We start from the raw sequence: 18,554 nt of genomic DNA on the forward strand, positions 1-18,554 counted from the left end.
GCCTTTCTGTGCTTGTTCTGGGGGAAAGGGGCAGGGCAGGAAAAGGGGAGTAAGGAGAGAAGACAGCAGTGGGGGCCCCTAGGGAGAAGTCAGCCCAAAGTGCCATGGCCTCTTTAAGAAGTTTTGTTCTCTGTGTGTGTGTAAAGAACATGCTTAAGTTGGGCAAGGGCTGGCAGAAGCCAGGCCACCCCTCTGCACGGACAGCTTTGAAGGATTTCCCGTGAATTTGAAAGGAACAAGTTGCCTTTTTAATTTGGGCAATTACTTTTATAACTGGCATGTTTCCTTTCAGTAATCAAACCTGACAGTTAGTTTGTCAGCACTGAGTGGTAGGTCATGAACTTGAGTTGGCCTGATTTGTAGGAGGAAAGAAATTCCTCTTCATTAGAGAGGCAGGTCTGGCTCCTGTCATGGGCTCGTGCTGTCTTTGATCCTTGATTTTCCCATCTGTGAACCAAGTTCAAAAATACCTGCTGAATCCCTGGGGAAGAGAGTGCTTCACAGGGACACAAAGTCACAAGTGCCCTTTTCAAACACCTGCTTTGGGAATCCAATTTTGGCTGCTGTGTCCTGTCCATACCCACCCACTCCCCTATCTGTTGCTACAGGCTTCTCTATCTGAGGTGTGCGAAGAAATCCGGACAGGACCAGTCAGTGCTGTGCGTTGCCTGCTGCCTCCTCACCAGCCTGTGTGACACCATCGGGGCCATTCTGGCCAGACAGCTCACGATCCAGGTGCGTCAGGCCCACAGGTGACAGTGGCTTCTGTCTGGTTCCATCACTGTCGAGAGGCGCTTTTGCCTCCGACCTGTACCCGTTGGTCTTTCTGCCCCCCATCCGGGGCTCTTGCCCTGATGACCATGTGGCTCACTGCTCAACTCCTTCGAGGCTTTGCTAGAGGTCAGCTTCTTGGTGAGGCCTCCCCTGAGCACTTGTGCCGACCCATGCCCTACCTCCACCACAGGGAACTCAGCCCCTTCACCCCACTCTGTTTTTTCCCATAGCTGACCCTCAATACACCCTCTGCTTTCCTTACTTCCTGTGCTTGTTGCTTTATGGTAGGCTAACCCCTACTAGAGGGTCACCTCCCCAGGGGCAAGAGTTTGTACTCACTACTTTATCCCTGTCACTTCAAACAGCATCTGGGACGGAGCAGATGCTCAGTAAATAGGGATGGTTGTGGTGATTGTGTTCAGAGCCTCAGCTCAACAGGAGCGGCTGAATGCTTCTCCCAAGCAGTGATGCAGGCTTTGGGGCAAGTGATAAACAATGTCAAGCTTGCCCACGGTCTAAGCCCTCAAAGCTGTGTAAACAGGGCCTATCCCAATAGGCTGGTGCCCACCCAGGTGGATATGACAGAAGGCAGCCTCATGGCTGCGACACACACTGGGATAGTTCTAACCCTTCTTCGAATAATATTGTCTCACAAACAAAAACAACCTTTTGTTTCTGGTGCCCATTCTCATTTGCTGACAGAATACAGGGAGGCCCAGCTCCATCCGGGTCATAATAGCTGATGTTTGTTAAGTACTTCACTGTGAGGGGCCCCTGAGTGGCTCAGTCAGTTAAGCGTTTGCCTTTGGCTCAATTCATGGTCTCGGGGTCCTGGGATCAAGCCCTTGCTCAGCGGGGAGCCAGCTTCTTCCTCTGCCCCTCCCCCCAACTCATGTGTGCCTGCTCTCTCTCTTTCAAATAAATAAAAAATTGTTAAATTTTTATTTTATTTATTCATTTGAGAGGGAGAGAGAGACAGAAAGCACAAGTAGGGGGAGAGACAGAAGCAGACTCCCTGCTGAGCTGGAAGCCAATGTGGGACTCGATCCCAGAACCCAGAGATTATGACCTGAGCCAAAGGCAGACACTTAACCAACTAAGTCACCCAGGAGCCCCTAAGTAAAATCTTTTAAAAATAAATAAGTAAATACTTCACTGTGTACTTGGCACTGAGGGCTTGTCTCCTATTACTTCATTTAGTCCTCAAATTATCTTATGACCTGGGCTCTCTCCTTATCCCTGTTTTACACACATGGATCCTCAGGCTTAGAGGTTGAATAACTTTTACAAGGTCCACTAAGCAGCAGTGTCAGGATTCAAACTCCAGAATCTATTCTTTTATTTGTTTATTTATTTATTTGAGATTTTATTTATTTATTTTGAGAAGAGAGCTCACATGCACACGTGAGTGGGGGGGGTGGGGCCAAAGGGAGGGGAAAGGGGAAAGAATCCCAAGCAGGGAAAGAAGCTCCAAGCTGAGCATGGAGCCCAACTTGGGGCTCAGTCTCATGACCCTGAGATCAGGACCTGAGCTAAAATCAAGAGGTGGACGCTCAACCCACTAAGCCACCCAGGCACCCCTGCAGAGTCTTCTGTGAACCAGTGACTCCACTGTCAGGGTAGCTGGTACCCTGGTAGGTAGGAGCTCCGTTCCTCCAGGAGCTGGTCTAAGCATTTTCCATGTATTGCTCCATGTAATCTGCTTAGCACTGAGGGAGGCACTGTTATTATCCCTATTTTACAGAGGAGGAAACTGAGGCCCAGAGAAGGCCAGTGGTTGGGCTAAAGTCCCACAGCAGAGACTGGCCGTGCACTGGGAAGAATGTGGAGTGAGAAAAGCAGGGCTGGTTCTGCTGGTGGGCCTCTGCCCATGGGATGGGTCACTCACACGCCACACCCCGCCCCCCCCCCTCAGTCCAGTGGAGTTGATAACCAGCCTTTCCTGGGGGCAGTAGGCGGCTTCGTTGGGATCACCACAGTAGTGGGAGAGGAGACCCAGGATGAGAGGGGCTGCGGAAGCTGGCGAACGTTCGAGCACCAAGAGTCTGTCTCCTTTTCTCCCAGGTATTCACAGGTGCCTACCTCGCCACTGCTGACTTGGTGAACTTTGTCTTCATCCTTTTCCCCATCTGCGGCTGCCAGTGGAAGTCTCGTCGCGGTGAGTGTGTGCGCCTCGCTCCTGTGTGTTCATCCGCTCTCCTCAGTGGGCCCTGTGCTCCTTGTCATGCCTGAGCCAGGCCTCTCCTGGGCGCAGACAAAAGAATGAGCTCCTCGACCCCAGTCAGAGAGGAGGCAGGGCCCTACAGAACCATCCGTGCTGCTGGTGAGACGGTGTGCACACGCCAGCCATGGGCAACCAGAGGGAAGGTGGGGCCTGTAGGCATCAGGAAAGGATAATCCAGGTGAAACGGGGGCTGCAGGGAAAGATAATCCAGGAGAAAAGGATCATACAAGCAAAGGCCAGGAGGTGGGATAGGACAAGGCTGAGGGGAGGTCCCGAGCTATCTCACGGTGCAAGTCCAGGATGGCCAAACAAAGCCCCGTAACTTCCGGAAATGGATGCCAGGAGTAGGCGTGGGCCACCTCGGCCCAGCGGGGACTGCAAGTCACTGAGCGGGGATGGGTCACCCTGACTCTGTGGGATTGGGCCTTCCTGAGAAGGGGCAGCAGTGTGCCCAGATCTGTGTCCAGAAAGGGAGTGCTTGCCTCAGTGGGGTGAGGTAAGATGTCTCCAGCTGCTCAGTACTGCCTAGAAGGGACATGTTCTTAATAGAATCTTCAGAGACCTGGGGTGCCTGGGTGGCCCAGTCAGTCAAGTGTCTGCCTTTGGCTCAGTTCAAGATCCTAGGGTCCTGGGATCATGTCCTACATCGGGCTTCTTGCTCAGTGGGGAATCTGCTTCTCCCTCTGTTTGCCACTCTCCCTGCTTGGGCTCTCTCCTCTGACAATCCTCTGACAAATAAATAAATAAAATCTTAAAAAAAAAAAAAAAAAAGGAATTTTCGGAGGACATCTGTCTTATATTTCAAGGACACTTCCAAGACCGTGCTCCTTTTTTGCTCGGTTTTGGGCACCAGCACAAGCATGGTAGTGCTTTCCCTAAGGCTGGGCCAGTTCGGCTCTGTGCTAGGCTCTGTGGAGAATCCAGAAGCTACTGGGGCATGGGCCCTGCCCCCGGGGCTTCCAGTCTTGTTGAGGCTACTCTGTGCACAGATACATGTGAAACAGAACGCTATGAGAGGGCCGAGCAAGGAGAAGAGCAGCAGTCGTGAGGGTGCATGGCCTGGGGTGGTGGGGAGGAGGGACTTCTCCAAAGAGGAGGCACAGCCGTGGGGCCTTGAAGGGTGGGGAGGATCTGCCCCACAGAACAACTTGGGAACCCATTCTGGCATCAGGGCTGGGCTGACAGCTGGTTTGCACATGTCGCTGTCCGTCGAGTTCTAGATCCCAGGAGCCTGTGGCATTTTGCTGTTTGTTGCAGGTCGAGGCTCCCAGGAGAGGACAAGGAGGCAGCGGCTCAGGGCCAGTGTATTTGCCCTCGCCCTGCCGCTGAGCCTGGGACCAGGCTGGGTTCTCTGGGCCACCACCCCAAAGGCCTCAGGCCCCATCCGAGGGTCCCAGCGGAGGCTGCTGGAAAGCCTGCTGCAGGTGAGGCTGAGCCCAGGAGGACATGGGGGTGGGCGTGTCCCTTCACTCCTCACGGTCCCAGCAAATGCCCTGGATAGGGGTAGGGTTCAGGCTTACCGTCACTGGGAGGAAACCACTAAAATTGGGAAAGGATGGGTCTGGGATGTATGGACTGTCTCCTTAGGCCACTGTCACCTGTTCCCACAGGACAATACTGAAGTCCTCGGCTACCTGCTGGGTGGCATTGCTGTCTTTGGCTCCTGGGCTTCCCGGATCCCCCCACTCTCCAGAATCGTGAGGCTGGGTCGGGGCTGGGACTGTGGGTTACCATGGCAGGTCTTGGGGCCCTTGGGAGCCTCTTCCAAGTTCTAGGTCCTGGGGTGGATACTTGTGTCACTTGTGTATTTTGTGTGTGTGTGTGTGTGCATTTCCACACGTGCAGGGGCTGGTCAGCCAACGCAGGGGAGCTCATGAGGCCTGCTAGGGCCTCTCACGGGAGAACCCATTGTGTTCTCTCCATAGTGAAGAAAAGCAGGCTGTCAGGGAAAAGGCACTGGGGTTCAGATGTCTGTTTAAGATATCCCATTAGGAAAATGAGATGGTTTCAGAGGAGAGCATCACACAGCCGCCAGGCTTCTGGATTTCCGGGAGCATCTCAACACGGAAACTTCCCGGGCATCTAGGCTGAGGGAAGCTCCGTGTTGGCCGGTTCTGGAGGGGACGCAGCCGTGACTTGAGATGCTGTGCTCACCCTTGGGAAACTTACAGTCTCGTGGAAAGACACAGAAATGCAAAGCAGGAGAAAAGTTCAGAGAAAGAATCAAATGTTTGGGGTTTCAGAAGGAGAGAGGGCTCCCATGCTGCTCCAGTGAGTGAGGGTGAAAACGTCACACTGCCAGGCGGGGGTGGGGTTGGGAGTTGGGGGCGGGGAGTGATGCCAGGGCTGCCTCAGCATGGCTCCAAACCAAAGGGAAGCCCGGAGGAGGCAAAGGTGAGCATCACGGGCTCCTCACTGCCTCTAAAAAAAATCACTTTCTCCAGAACATCATTTAATAGCAGTTCCAGGAGAACAGGATTCGGGGATGGCAGCTGCTTCATTGGTCATTTGTGGAAAGCAGAAGCCTGGGGGGCTGGCTGGGAACCCCCCGGGCATGCCAACTCCAGATCAGTGGAGGGAAGTGTGGGAATCCCTGGGACATGCGACTCGAAGACCTTCAGAGGGACAGGTGCCTGCCTATATCAGTGCCCTGGGGCCACCGTAAGAAAGGGTCACAAACTTGGGACAACAGGCTTCAAGGTTCTAGAGGCCTGCAGACCAGTGTCCAGGTGTCACAGGCCCGAGCTCCCTCTGGAGGTGCTAGGGAAGGAGTTTTTTCAGGCCTCTTCCCAAGTTTCTGGAAATTTCCTCGGCTGATGGCTCCATAACTCCAGGGTTCACACGGCATTCTTCCTCCCTGTGTGTGTCCTCATGCGGCCTTCCCTCTGTACGTGTCTGTGCTTCAGTTTCCCTATTTTAAAGACATGGTCATACTGAGCGAGGGTCCACCCTAATGGCCTCATCTGAACATGGTCATCTGCAAGGCCACGTTCACTGGCTCTGGAGGTTGGGAGCATCTTTTGTGAGGGGGAAAACAAGTCAACCTCTGCATCAGGCACCTAACATAGTCCCATGACTGTGTCCTTCCTGTTGTTCATTTTATTCACAGCATTTGTCACAGCCTGAAGTTAGCTCCTTCAGTTATTAACCAAGTTGTTGGTCCCCATTAGAACACAAGCGCCCTGAGGGTAGTGGTCTGGTCTGTTTCATTCCCTCTGTATTGCAGGTGCTTGGAGCCCGCCCCCCCGCCCCCCCCCCCCCCCCCCCCCCGTGGTAGGTGCCAGAAGACACTTGTTAATGATTGACCTAATCTGGTCTGGGAAAAAGGAAACTTGTGGAAGCAGGAATTAGAAGGGCTTTCTCAGGGCACAAAGAGCAGTGCTGTTTTCTGTGGTCTTAGGGAAGAGAACCAAAAGCAAGACTGGAAAGAGATTATGGGTTGGGGGGGGCCTCACATTTATAATTTAGATGCTTCGCATAGTTTCTGGAATGTAGAAAGTGATCAGTATCATTATTCCTGTTTTAGGAGGGAGTGGGCTCACCATCACTAAAGGCATTCAAGCCTGATAGCCCTTGGCAGGCAGATAGAGTCAGGTCGTGTTAGGGATTAGATTGGGCAGTCTCGCAGGCACCATCTCTGGTCCCAGGCAGAAGAGCCCGCAGCTAAGTACCCCTTGTGAGGGAGAAACTCAGCAGGGTTTGGGTTTTCTGGGAAGCCTAGACAGCATGGCTGTGAATGCTAGATTTCCTAGAAGCTGCTTCTAATTTACCCCTGGTGCGAGTGCTGAGGAACAGAATGGTTGGGTGGCTTTGGTGGAAGAGGTTCCCATTCTTCCGGAAGTGACACACCCCCTGACCAGTATGGCCTCTGCTGGCAGCACTGGGAGTGTCGCCATTGCAGGATACCCTACCTGCTTCCAGCCCCCAGCACGGATTTGCCAGGCAGCCACGGGGCTGGACAGCGCCCCTGGGTTCTCTGTGACCAGCCAGACAAAGCCCACAGGTGCTGAACCTGCCACATGCCGAGTCACCAAGCCTACCCCAACCTAGAGTGGGTGCTCAGCACCCACGGTGTGTCCAGCATGCCAGCAGATAGAGCCCCACAGGGTCTTGTGCCGACAGTGAAGAGAGACTGAGTGTTGAGGTCAGTGGGAGCCAGGAGTAGGTGGACACATGAGTGACAGCAGAGAGCTCACCCGGCTTGGGATCATCCTAAACAGCAGCAGGTACAAGGCCAAGGGGCAGAAGGCAGGTCCCTGCGCTGGCCCTGCAAGTTACCTCCTCTCTCGAGCCCTCAGTGTCCACAGTAAATGGAGCTGGGCAGGCTGGGGGATCCCCCAGGAGTTCTCATCACAGCAGTGCAGACTGCTGCTTCCTGGGCTGAGTCCGGGGTGGCTGGAGGGCCAGGGGCCCCCCGCCCCCCACCCCAGCCAGAGCACTGGTGGTCTCTATGAACCAGTCTTCTGGGCATGGCCAAAAAAACACAAAAAACAAAACAGGGAGCCGTGGGGAACCAAACTTGAATAAATGCAGAGGGAAGGGAAACATTCCCAAGCAGTCTTTTCCAGAGTTAAAATAAAAATGGGGAAAATCAGCCAAACCTTGCTTTTTCCTCTGGGTTTTTTTTTATTATTATTATTCTCTAATCATAGCCTGTATATCTCTAAATTCAATTATTTAATAAGTAAAATAAATTATATGTAATTTATATTTACATAAATTTTAATATACCGTGTGATTATATATAATTATAAATATGTAGTATTTGTATATATACATATAAATGTATATATAAAGTGACTTCATACCTGTAAAGGGTATTTAACATATGAATATTGAATATGGGTTATTTGCCTTTTTTTTTTTTTAAGATTTTATTTATTTATTTGTCAGAGAGAGAGAGCAAGAGAGAGAGCACAGGCAGACAGAGTGGCAGGCAGAGGCAGAGGGAGAAGCAGGCTCCCTGCCAAGCAAGGAGCCCGATGTGGGACTCGATCCCAGGACGCTGGGATCATGACCTGAGCCGAAGGCAGCCGCCTAACCAACTGAGCCAGCCAGGCGTCCCTGCCTTTTTTTTTTTAATCAATATTGTCATTACTCATTCTCCAAAAATAATCCCTGACTTCAAAACTTCCAGGACCTAATCTCTAATGTTCCTGGCCTTTCCCGGCTGGCCAGATTCAGCACTGACGGTCTCAGGAAGAGACATCAGTCCCTGGCTATTCAGAATTCTTCTAATTCCCTCCCATTCTCCCAGGTGACATTAATGAGCCCCTCCCCAGTGCCGGGTGTCAGGGATGCTGAAATGGAGAGGACGCTCTCAGGAGCCCTCTGTCTGCTGGGATGCGTCATGTGTCATGGGGCCTGGATATGGGAGTTTCTGCCCCTTAGGGTGGAGGTAGTATGAGAGTTTTCCCAGAGTTGAGTTTAAGCCAGGTTCTGAGGCATGAATAGGAGTTCACCAGGCAAAGGAAGCAGCTTGAGCAAAAGCATTATTAAAGCAGCACCTTTAGGAACCAGCCATGGGCAGAGAGAGGGCTGCCATGCCAAGAGCCTAGGTCTTAGAACTCAGCTCAGAGGAAGCTGGGGAGTGACAGTGTTCCCCCCTGCCCAGCTCCCTTTTCTTTCTGTCCAGTGCCAAGGTAAGGCGTTTCCCTCCATCCACCTGTGGACCCGGCTCCTGTCGGCCCTGGCTGGCCTCCTCTATGCCTCGGCTATCGTGGCCCATGACCGGCGGCCTGAGTACCTGCTTCGGGCCACGCCCTGGTTCCTGACCTCTCTCGGTCGAGCTGCACTGGACCTCTCTGTATCCACCTGGGGTCTAGGAGGCTTGACTGCTCGTGTCTCATCTCCTCCCTGTCCCTGTGGTGCCCTCTTTCCCTTTTGCTAGATGGAGCTCTCTCCCAGGGGTCAGGGACTAGGGTTGAGCCCTGGGGCAGATAGATGCAATTGTAGTTATTTGCAATTTTGTATTTTGTTTCCTTGATGTACAAGTAAGAGAAGGAATGATCTCTTGGCTGGAGCACTGCAGAGCAGCGAGGGGGAGTGTGCAGGTTCCTGGCCCTGGGAGCAGAAGACCCGTGCACCGGTCTCATTGCTGCTCCTCCCCTGGGCAGGGCCCCACCCTCCCAGAGACCCGTTTTCCTCATCGTTGCCCTTTCTCACAAGGCTAGGAATGGGCTTTGTAAGCTGACGTGCTGTGCAGGGCTAAGCATCCCCGTTCTCTTGTCTTTGGCCTGGGCTGGGGACGCAGAGATAAACTCACAGGGGCTGCCCTTTGTCAGTGACTGCTGAGCACCCTTCTGGTTCCCCAGAGGGTGTTGCATGAGGCACGGACACCCGAGGGACCTTGACGTGAGAGCCTCAAGGGCAAGCTAAGCTCAGAAGGTGGGCAGATAGAGAGGTAGACAGTGGGTAATTTGTGTATGAAAACGTGTGGATTCATCATAAATAGTTTAGAAATAGTTTAAAAGGGTGATTTTTCTCATGGGCTGTATTTGTTTTCTAGGGCTGCCATATTCAGTTACTAGAAGTTCGTGGCTTGAGACAAAAGAAATGTATTCTCACAGTTCCACGGGCTACACGAGTCCAAAGTCCAGGCAGAGCCGCACTCTCCTAGAGGCTCTGGGAGAGAACCTTCCCTTCCTCTTCCAGTTTCTGATAGCCCCTGATGCTCCTTGCCTCTGGTAGCGTAATCTTATCTCCTGCCTCAGTCTTCACAAAACCTCTTCCCTTCGTTTATCTCTGTGTGTCCTCTGCTCTTACAAGGACTCTAGTCATGGGATAAAGGGTCCATCCTAACCCACTCTGACCTCATCTTAACTATATCAGCAAAGACCCTTTAAAGAAAACAAAAAGATTTTATTTTTAAGTAATCTCTACACCCAGCAAGGGCTCGAACTCACAACCTCCCCCCGCCACCCCAGATCAAGAGTGGCTCATTCCCCAACTGAGCCAGCCAGGGCCTCCAAGACCCTATTTTTAAATAAAGCCACTTTCTGAATTTCCAGGATATGAATTTGGGCGGCGGGATACTATTCAACCCATTCCGTGTACTGTCCCTGTAAGCCAAGCCCTTCAAGGAAGATGTTTTCAAAATGCTTTTGTATAATGAGTATTTGCTGAGTATTTACTAAATTCTAGAGGCAGGGTCTTGCTGGCTGCTGGGCCCTTGCCAGAGATATGTAGAGAAAGTCAGACTCGGCTCCATTTATTTATTTTTTTTAAGATTTTATTTATTTATTTGACAGACAGAGATCACAAGTAGGCAGAGAGGCAGGCATGGGGAGGCGGGGGAAGCAGCCTCCCCGCTGAGCAGAGAGCCCAATGCTGGGCCCGATCCGAGGACCCTGAGACCATGACCTGAGCCGAAGGTAGAGGTTTAACCCACGGAGCCACCCAGACACCCCAGACTGGTTCCATTCTTAAATGAGCTCATGTCTGTTCTGGAGCCAACCCTGGCAGAATCATCCCATGAGGTAGAGAGCCTGGGCATAGGGGGGCCTCAGAGTGCAGAGGTGAAGGCAGCCAGGGGCGGCTGAAATGCTCTGCTTCCTTGGACCTTAACTCTCCCTCTCAGATCATATTCCTCTCCTGGGTGATGAAGAGCAAGATGAGACGGGCCTTGGGATTTGCCCCGGAAGCCAGAGAGAGCCCGGACACCCAAGCCCTCTTGACCTGCGCAGAGAAAGAGGAAGAAAGCCAGGAGGCAAGGTCTTGCCAGCTGGAAACCTGCTGGTCCCGCCGGGGGCTGCATGTCCCTGGAACTAGGACACTTGGTCACTTTAAAAAACTACTGTTTATGGAAAAAAGAAAAAAAAACAATGAACTTTTTTTTCCCAACACTAAGGGTGCCAGTAGGATTCTCTGTTTTTCCAATTACAACGTATTTTTTTTACATTTTTTTGATCATTTAATAACTTTAATATATTTTTAGCAACATAGATGGAATAGTCAAATGTCCATGTATGCTCTTTAGCAATTTACTTCCATATATATATATATATAAATTAAATTAACAGGTCGAATTAGAAATAATATGATTTGCCCTCATAGTTTGGAGAAACTTGTATTCCCACTTTCACATGCATCTGTGACGTGTGCATCATCGCCATCACTAACACAGCCTTATTTCAGTTGGTATTGCTAAAAGCTGGCCTTTCAAAGTGTTGTTTATGGTTGTGTCTGCCATTTACAATTACGTCAAACCAGCACATGTGTTTGTCCCCTTTTCCTGACTCAAGAAGGTGACCTCTGTAAGTAGGCAGAGCTTCTCTTCTCCCGAGACAGTTTACCTTTGTCAAAAGTCCTTGGTTCCCAATAACTGAGAAGTCACCTCATGATATAGCAGTGCTTATAAGGACTGAAACAAAGCAGCTCTCACTTTTCTAAGATAATTTCTTGAGGAAAGACATCTCGCCTATTGCCTGGGCTCCTCACTATCCTCGTTTTTCTCTCAGAGAGCGTAAAGGAGACTCTCTGAGCAAACTGGGCCACTCCTTCGAACGTTCTAGATTTAACACGGAAATCTGACTCAGTTCATGGAACAGAAGGTAGTGGGGCATGACCAAGGTAGAGGAGTGTTGTAAGTGCTCGGCCCAGAGCTCCCATGTTCCCAGCAAGGCTCTAACAGGAGGTTATTTTCATTCCATTCCAGAAACCTAGCAAATTGTATCCCCAAAGGGAGCCAATGTGCGTAAAGAGAGCCCCATGTGTCTTGGTGTTCTGAAGGAAGTAGAGCCTTTGCAATGTCTTCTGTAGCTTTTTTTTTTTTTTTTTTAAGATTCTATTTATTTATTTGAAAGAGACAGCATGGTGGTGCAGGGGGAGGGTGAGAGAGAGAAGGAGATTCCCCACTGAACAGGGAGCCCAATGTGGGGCTCTATCCCAGGACCCCAGGATCATGACCTGAGCCAAAGGCAGACGCTCAGCTGACTGAGCCACCAGGCGCCCCTCTTCTGTAGTTCTTTCCATGTGGTCCCTGGACCAGCACTGCCCACCGACTCGTTGGGGGTGCAATTCTAGGGCTCCACCAGCTCCGCCAACTCTGAAGCTGAGGGTGTCTTAATGCATCCATTGGATACTTCTGATGCACACTAATGTCTGGGAACCACTGGTTATAAAAGTATTTATTTAGTGCCTACTGCAGTGATTCCCAGACTTTGCCATGCTTTAGAATCATCTGGGGGGCTTTGAAATACCAGGTCACACCTCTACCAATGGTTCAGAATGTCTGCTGGGGGTGGGCAGAGCTAAACATTAGCTTGTTTTTCTTTTATGATGCTCGGGTGACTCTACTGTGCAACAAAGTTTGGGAACCACTGACCTACTGTGACCTCAAAGAGATAAGAGGGGATGCCTGGGTGGCTCAGTCAGTTAAGCATCTGCCTTCTGCTCAGGTCATGATCCCAGGGTCCTGGGATGGAGCCCCACACTGGGCTCCCTGCTCAGCGGGGAGTCTGCTTCTCCTTGTGACCCCCTCCCCCTCACTCTCTCTCTCAAATAAAATCCTAAAAAAAAAAGAAAAGAAAAGGAGATAAGATAATATCTTCTAGGAAGCAGAAAGTGAAATGTACCATGAAAGGCCAGAAAAAATATTTTAGGGATTCTTTTGAACAAAATGGGATCTTGTTTTTGGAAAAATGTCTCCTGACTAAGAATTCTTTTTTTGTCTCTCCACCTCCCCTTAAAAGAATTCAGATTGGGTGCCTCTCACTACACTTCCACCCTGCAAATCACTCAGGACAATGGCAGCCATCAGTCGCTACTTGGAGCTGACCATCGAGCCGGTGCAGCAGGTACATGGCTGTGGCCCACAGCCAAAGCACGAGAAGGGTGGGAAATAGTCGTGGAAGGCTTCTTGGAGGAGGTGACACTTTAGCTGCGGGATGGGCAGAATGAGGCAAGAAAGCATGTTAAAGGAGGAAGGAGCTCTCTAAGGCCTCAGTGGAGGCCAGGTGAAAGACTGGAGAGGAGGCAAGGGAGAGATTGTCCCACTGTGGAGACTGTCATCCTCAGGGGCAAGAGTCCAGGAGGCAACAGGACCAGAGACTCAGGGTCATATGTGCCTTTTAGAGGCATCACTCAGGCAGTGCTGGGGGGCAGACTAGCTCTCCATGCCAGCTCTTGTGCTATCTCCGGTGTGCGTCCTGACGCCTTCCCCTCCCTCAGTCCCAGTCCCGGCAGTGTCACCACATGGCATCCCACACTTGCCACGTCCAAACAGAACTTGGGATGGCCACGTCCTCTCCCTCCGCCGTCCTCTTCCTGGCAGTTGGTCAAGCCTCAGACTCCTCTCTCCCCCTCACTGCATGTCCACTCCATGTGTGAGTCTCCTAAATACCGCCTTTAAAATAGAGCCAGCAGCCTCCTACCTCATTACCTTCTCCACGGTCAGTCTTGTCCCACCCCCTCCACCTGCAGTCAGCAGCCAGAAGGGGCAATTACATCATGCTCCTTTCTGGTCTCAAACCCCCTGGCTTCCCATCTCATAGAGAAGAAAATTAAAGACCCTGGAGCCCAGCACTCCCTCCCTCCCCACTCTCTTCCCTCTTCACTCACTCCTCCTAGCTGCCTGGGATTTCTCTCCATTCCTGTGCCTAGAATGCTCTTCCTCAGGTTGCTTTTATATGGTGCCTCCTTCCGGTCTTCCAGACTTCAGTTTAAACATCACCTTCTCTGGGGGACTCAAGTCTGTTGAGCATCTACCTTTGGCTGAAGTCATGTCCTGGGATTGAGCCCCGCATGAGCTCCCTGCTCAGGTGGGGAGTCTGCTTCTCCCCTCTGCTCCTCCTCCTGCTCATGCACTCGCTCTCTCTCTCTCTCTCTCCCTTTCTCAAACAAATGAAATCTTAAAAAATAATAATAATAATAAATGTCACCTTCTCAAAGGCCATCCCTGACTACACACTCAAAAGTAGCCTCTACCTGTCATATATCTCTATTTTTATTTGGTTTTTTGTTTTGTGTTTTGTTTTGGGTTTTTCTTTTTTTTTTTTTTTTTTTTTTTTTGAGGGGGAAGCAGGCTCCCTGCTGAGCAGAGAGCCCGATGCTGGGCTTGATCCCAGGACGCGGGAATCATGACCTGAGTTGAAGGCAGAGGCTTTAACCCACTGAGCCACCCAGGCATCCCAATATATCTCTATTTTATTGCCTTTTTAAATGCTCTACAAAGCACTTCTCACTATCTTTTACTTTTGTTTTTGTCTCTCTCCTTCTGAGATGTAAACTTTGCCTCCTTCTATCTTGTTTGCCCAGCCACTGGTGCATGTGGCCCTTGGTAAAGGATGTTTGGACGTTTTGGAGCAGGCTTGGAGCTCAGTAGTTGTGGCCCCCGTGGGATGGGCTGGTGCTCAGAAAGAGTTTGGGCCTGAGAGATGGGTTTTCCTCTCTGTTCTGTCTCCTTGGAAAGTGGGCACAGGTAACTCCAGGATGCCAGTACCATTCAGAGAGATTCAGAGCATGCTTTCACAGTGAAGAGCCCACCTAGGCTGTTAAACCCTTCTTAGGATGGAAAGTCTGGGGAGAGAGTAGGGAACCTGGCAGCATCTGGGAACATTTGGCACTAGAAATTTTTAAATTATCAAACTTTTGAAAAATAATAGTGCAAAGCTTGCATTCAGTCTAACCCTTCCAGCACCTGACTCTTGAATGGATTCCTGCTGCAGAACAGACTCCATGAAAGAAAAGTGTGTCCCTCCTTTATTCTCCTCTACTGAGGCATCTGGCACATTTTTGAGCAATACACTCCCTTGGCTTCTTCCTTCTGTGTCCACCAGAGGGCCACTGCCCTCTGTCGCTGAGGCTCCCAGCAGCCAGCCTGAGAGCCGAGGTCCAGCCTGGGGAAGGATGCTGCTTCTCTGGGCTCTAGGGCCACCACTCCCAGTGTGTTTATTGAAAGCTAACTACTTGCCAGTCTTTGAGACAGTAGTAACAGCTGTCGCTTCTGTGATGCTTCTTATGCTGGTCATAGCGCTTAGATTACTGGACTAAGTAACCACAGAAGTGATCCCTCTGATCTAAGGGCTTCCTGTACATGAACTCATGTAAACCTCACAGCCGACCCCTAACCTCATTTTATAGATAAGAACGACAGGGCACAGAGAGGTTAAGCAACTTACTCAACGTCACACAGTTTGTCAGTGGCAGAACCAGGATTCAGACCTGTCTGTGCCCTTGCCCCCCAGGCAACACTGCCTCTTACTTGACATAATGTCTGACACCAAGTAAGCATTTTATAAATGGTTGGGTTTTATTTATTTTTTTTTAAGATTTTATTTATTCGACACTGAGAAAGAGAGAGCATACAAGCAGGGGGAGCAGCAGACAGAGAGAGAGGAAGAAGCCGATTCCCCACTGAGCAAGGAGCCCAATGCAGGGTTCAGTCCCAGGATCCTGGGATCATGACCTGAGCTGTTTAACCTACTGAGCCATCCAGGCACCCCAATGGTTGGCTTTCAAATTATTATTAATGCAAATTCTCATAACTATTATTGTTTCTATTGTTATTATTGAATAATTAACTGTTGTGTTACAATATTTTTTTTAAGATTTTATTTTATTTATTTATTTGACAGACGGAGATCACAAGCAGGCAGAGAAGCGGGCAGAGAGAGAGGAGGAAGCAGGCTCCCTGCTGAGTAGAGAGCCCCATGTGGGGTTCGATCCCAGGACCCTGGGATCACGACCTGAGCCGAAGGCAGAGGCTTTAACCCACTGAGCCACCCAGGCGCCCCTGTATTATGATTTTAAATTGAGGCACAGGGAGGGTTAAGTAATTTTCCCAAGATCTCATACTTAGGAAAGCATAGGAATGGCTTTCAAGCCTGCCTGAGCCTGGGACCTGAGCTTTTTTATTTTTATTTATTTATTTATTTTTAAAGATTTTATTTATTTGACAGAGGGAGATCACAAGTAGGCAGAGAGAGAGGGAGCAGAGAGGCAGGCAGAGAGAGAGAGGGGGAAGCAGGCTCCCTGAGCAAGGAGCCTGATGCAGGGCTCGATTCTAGGACCCTGAGATCATGACCTGAGCTGAAGGCAGGGGCTTAATCCACTGAGCCACCCAGGCGCCCCAGACCCGAGCTTTTTTAAGGAGAACATGTTCTCTGTGCTCATTTCATGCCTTGCTCAGTTAGCCAACTTTTTTTCTTTTTTTCATGACAATGTCCTGGGGGGCAAGGTTGTAATGAACTAGGTCCCTTGTTGCCATGGGCATCGCTGTGTGTCCTGTCTGCACAGCTGTCTGGGAGTAGACAACAAGGCCCACAGGGATGCTCACTTGTCTTCCCAGCAGTCCCTCCTTGGCACTGGGCCCAGGAAGAGGTTTCCCAGGAGATGCAGCCGAGTTTAGGGGGAGCTCAGGGGCTGAATGCTGTGGGGTCATGGGGATCAGTGACTTGGAATATTTGAAAACCCAGTTCAGGTGTCATCGGGCCCTGAGGAATTTACAGACTCTAACGTTGTTGCCTGGGGCACCTGTGCTCCCCATCCCCAGCCTGTCTAGCCAACTCTCACATAAACTATGCATGTGACCCACCCGGGGCTGGAGCCCTGTGTGATTTGGGGCCCAGTATGAGTAGCCAATCTCATGTGTCCGGGACATTCACATCTTAGTCCTGCGGACCGCCCCCCGCTTCAAAGGAGACAAGGCAGGGAATAATATCCCCTTTGCTGGATGAGGAAACTGAGGCTCCAGGAGGATGCGTTTCTTGCCAAGGTGTGTGGTTCACTGTGGAAGAAGTGGTTCTAGAAGGCAGGCTGTTCCACTGTGGTATGTCAATGGAACAACCCAAATCCCACCTGGTTCTGAAACCCCGGCCAGCAGGGCTTTGGGGATCTCCAGCAGAGTCCCCAGAGCCCTGTGGAGGGCAACTCTCTCCTGAGATGGATGGATGGATAGACGGACAGACAGAAATCTTCCAAGTTTCTTCCTCACTTTTCAGAGCTGCTGGTGGGTATGAGGCCATGCAGTGCGTTTTGGCAGTAGCTCTCCAAATCACAAAGCTCATACCCTCTGATCCAACAATTTGGCTTCTAGAAATGTATCCTTTAAGTACCCTGAAACCTTGGATGTGTAATAGAATTTCCTGCAGCCAGTGTTGTAAAAGCCAGAGATGGGAAATGCCCTCAAAGTCCAGTCAGTAGAGGACGGTTTCACAGTTTGGGAACACCTACAGGATGCCACGAAAGGAACAGAAAGAGCAACAAAGCCACTGCTGTAGAACGAGCCCCCGACATGTTGTGAAGTGAGACAACTCAAGTTGCCTAGGAGAGTGTAGATGTGTTGCCACCGTGCGTGGAACTAGGGAGCTGTGTTATCTGCATTTGCTTGGATATGGAGAGATCAGGAACCGGAGCCTGGCTGCTCCTGGGGAGAACTGGGCGGCTCCGCATGCAGGTGGGGGCCGACCTTGCATTCTACACCCTTCTGTACCCTTTTAAAGAAGATTTTATTTATTTTAGTGAGTGCATTCTACACCCTTCTGTACCTTTTTTTTTTTTTTTAAGATTTTATTTTTTTATTTGACAGAGAGAGATTACAAGTAGGCAGAGAGGCAGGCAGAGAGAGAGAGGAGGAAGCAGGCTCCCTGTGGAGTAGAGAGCCCAATGCGGGACTCGATCCCAGGACCCTGAGATCATGACCTGAGCCGAAGGCAGTGGCTTAACCCACTGAGCCACCCAGGCGCCCCCTTCTGTACCTTTTTTAGAAAGATTTTATTTATTTGAGTGAGAGCGCGAGTGCATGAGTTGGGGGAGGGGCAAATGAAGCCGTAGATTCCCCGCTGGGCAGGAAGCCCCATGCGGGGCTCAACCCCCAGGACCCTGAGATCATGACCTGAGCTGAAGGTCAAGCCGCTTAACCCTTGGAGCCACCCAGGCGCCCCTTGTCCCCTTTGAATACTAGAGTACTGGAATGCTTTGACAATTCAAAAATAAAGCAAGCTAAGCCTCCCTGCCTGCCCTTCCCCATACAACTTGCAGGCAAGCTGCAGCACCTCCAGGCTGCCCGGCGATGGACAGATGAGCCCCGGAGATGCCACCCTGCAGGAGCCCCCCTCGTACCCTCCCGTTCAGGTCATCCGGGCCCGCGTGTCTTCCAGCAGCTCCTGCGAGGTCTCCTCCATCAACTCGGACCTTGAGGTACACGCTCACCCACCAGGTGCATGGCTGTCCCCCACTGCCACTTGCCGGTACCTCCGCGGGGCTTGCACTGCTGTTCCCGAGGCTGCCCACGCTAAGCTCACTCTGGCTGGCCGGTGAGCGAGCACGCAGGGCTTTCCTGCCCCCAGGGGCGCGCACGCCCAATGGACGGTGAATGAGCACGCATGGCGCTCCCGCCCCCGGAGGCACTCACAGGGGGCGGGACTGAGAGCTTCCCAAGTCAGATGAGTTAGGGCCTCAGGGCATGTTGCAGTGCTGTTTTAGAGTCATCCGCATGTTCAAGTCTTAAAACGCACAAGTAATCGATTAACGTTCAGAGTCTTGAGTGTTCCCGAACTCATTTGACCATGGAGCATCTCTTCCCCGGCAGGAGCACCCACTACCCTCATGGCGCTAT

At 51.1% G+C, this 18,554-nt stretch overlaps 1 protein-coding gene across 5 annotated transcripts in view; it reads left to right on the forward strand.

Annotated features, from left to right (window-relative positions):
- TMEM44 (transmembrane protein 44) overlaps positions 1-18,554 on the forward strand; it is a 33,891-nt gene that overhangs the window by 2,198 nt on the left and 13,139 nt on the right. For 3 of the 5 annotated variants that reach the window (XM_059163103.1, XM_059163104.1, XM_059163105.1), the window contains exons 2-9: positions 609-735; positions 2,839-2,932; positions 4,256-4,422; positions 4,609-4,695; positions 8,634-8,804; positions 10,578-10,706; positions 12,691-12,795; positions 17,978-18,136. In XM_059163103.1, coding sequence (XP_059019086.1) covers positions 609-735; positions 2,839-2,932; positions 4,256-4,422; positions 4,609-4,695; positions 8,634-8,804; positions 10,578-10,706; positions 12,691-12,795; positions 17,978-18,136 — 1,039 coding nt within the window. The remainder of the gene's footprint in view (positions 1-608; positions 736-2,838; positions 2,933-4,255; positions 4,423-4,608; positions 4,696-8,633; positions 8,805-10,577; positions 10,707-12,690; positions 12,796-17,977; positions 18,137-18,554) is intronic. The other 2 variants (XM_059163106.1, XM_059163107.1) reach the window with 2 other exon arrangements.

This window comes from Mustela lutreola, chromosome 2 (genome assembly GCF_030435805.1).
Source record: "Mustela lutreola isolate mMusLut2 chromosome 2, mMusLut2.pri, whole genome shotgun sequence".
Classification (NCBI taxonomy): Eukaryota; Metazoa; Chordata; class Mammalia; order Carnivora; family Mustelidae; genus Mustela; species Mustela lutreola.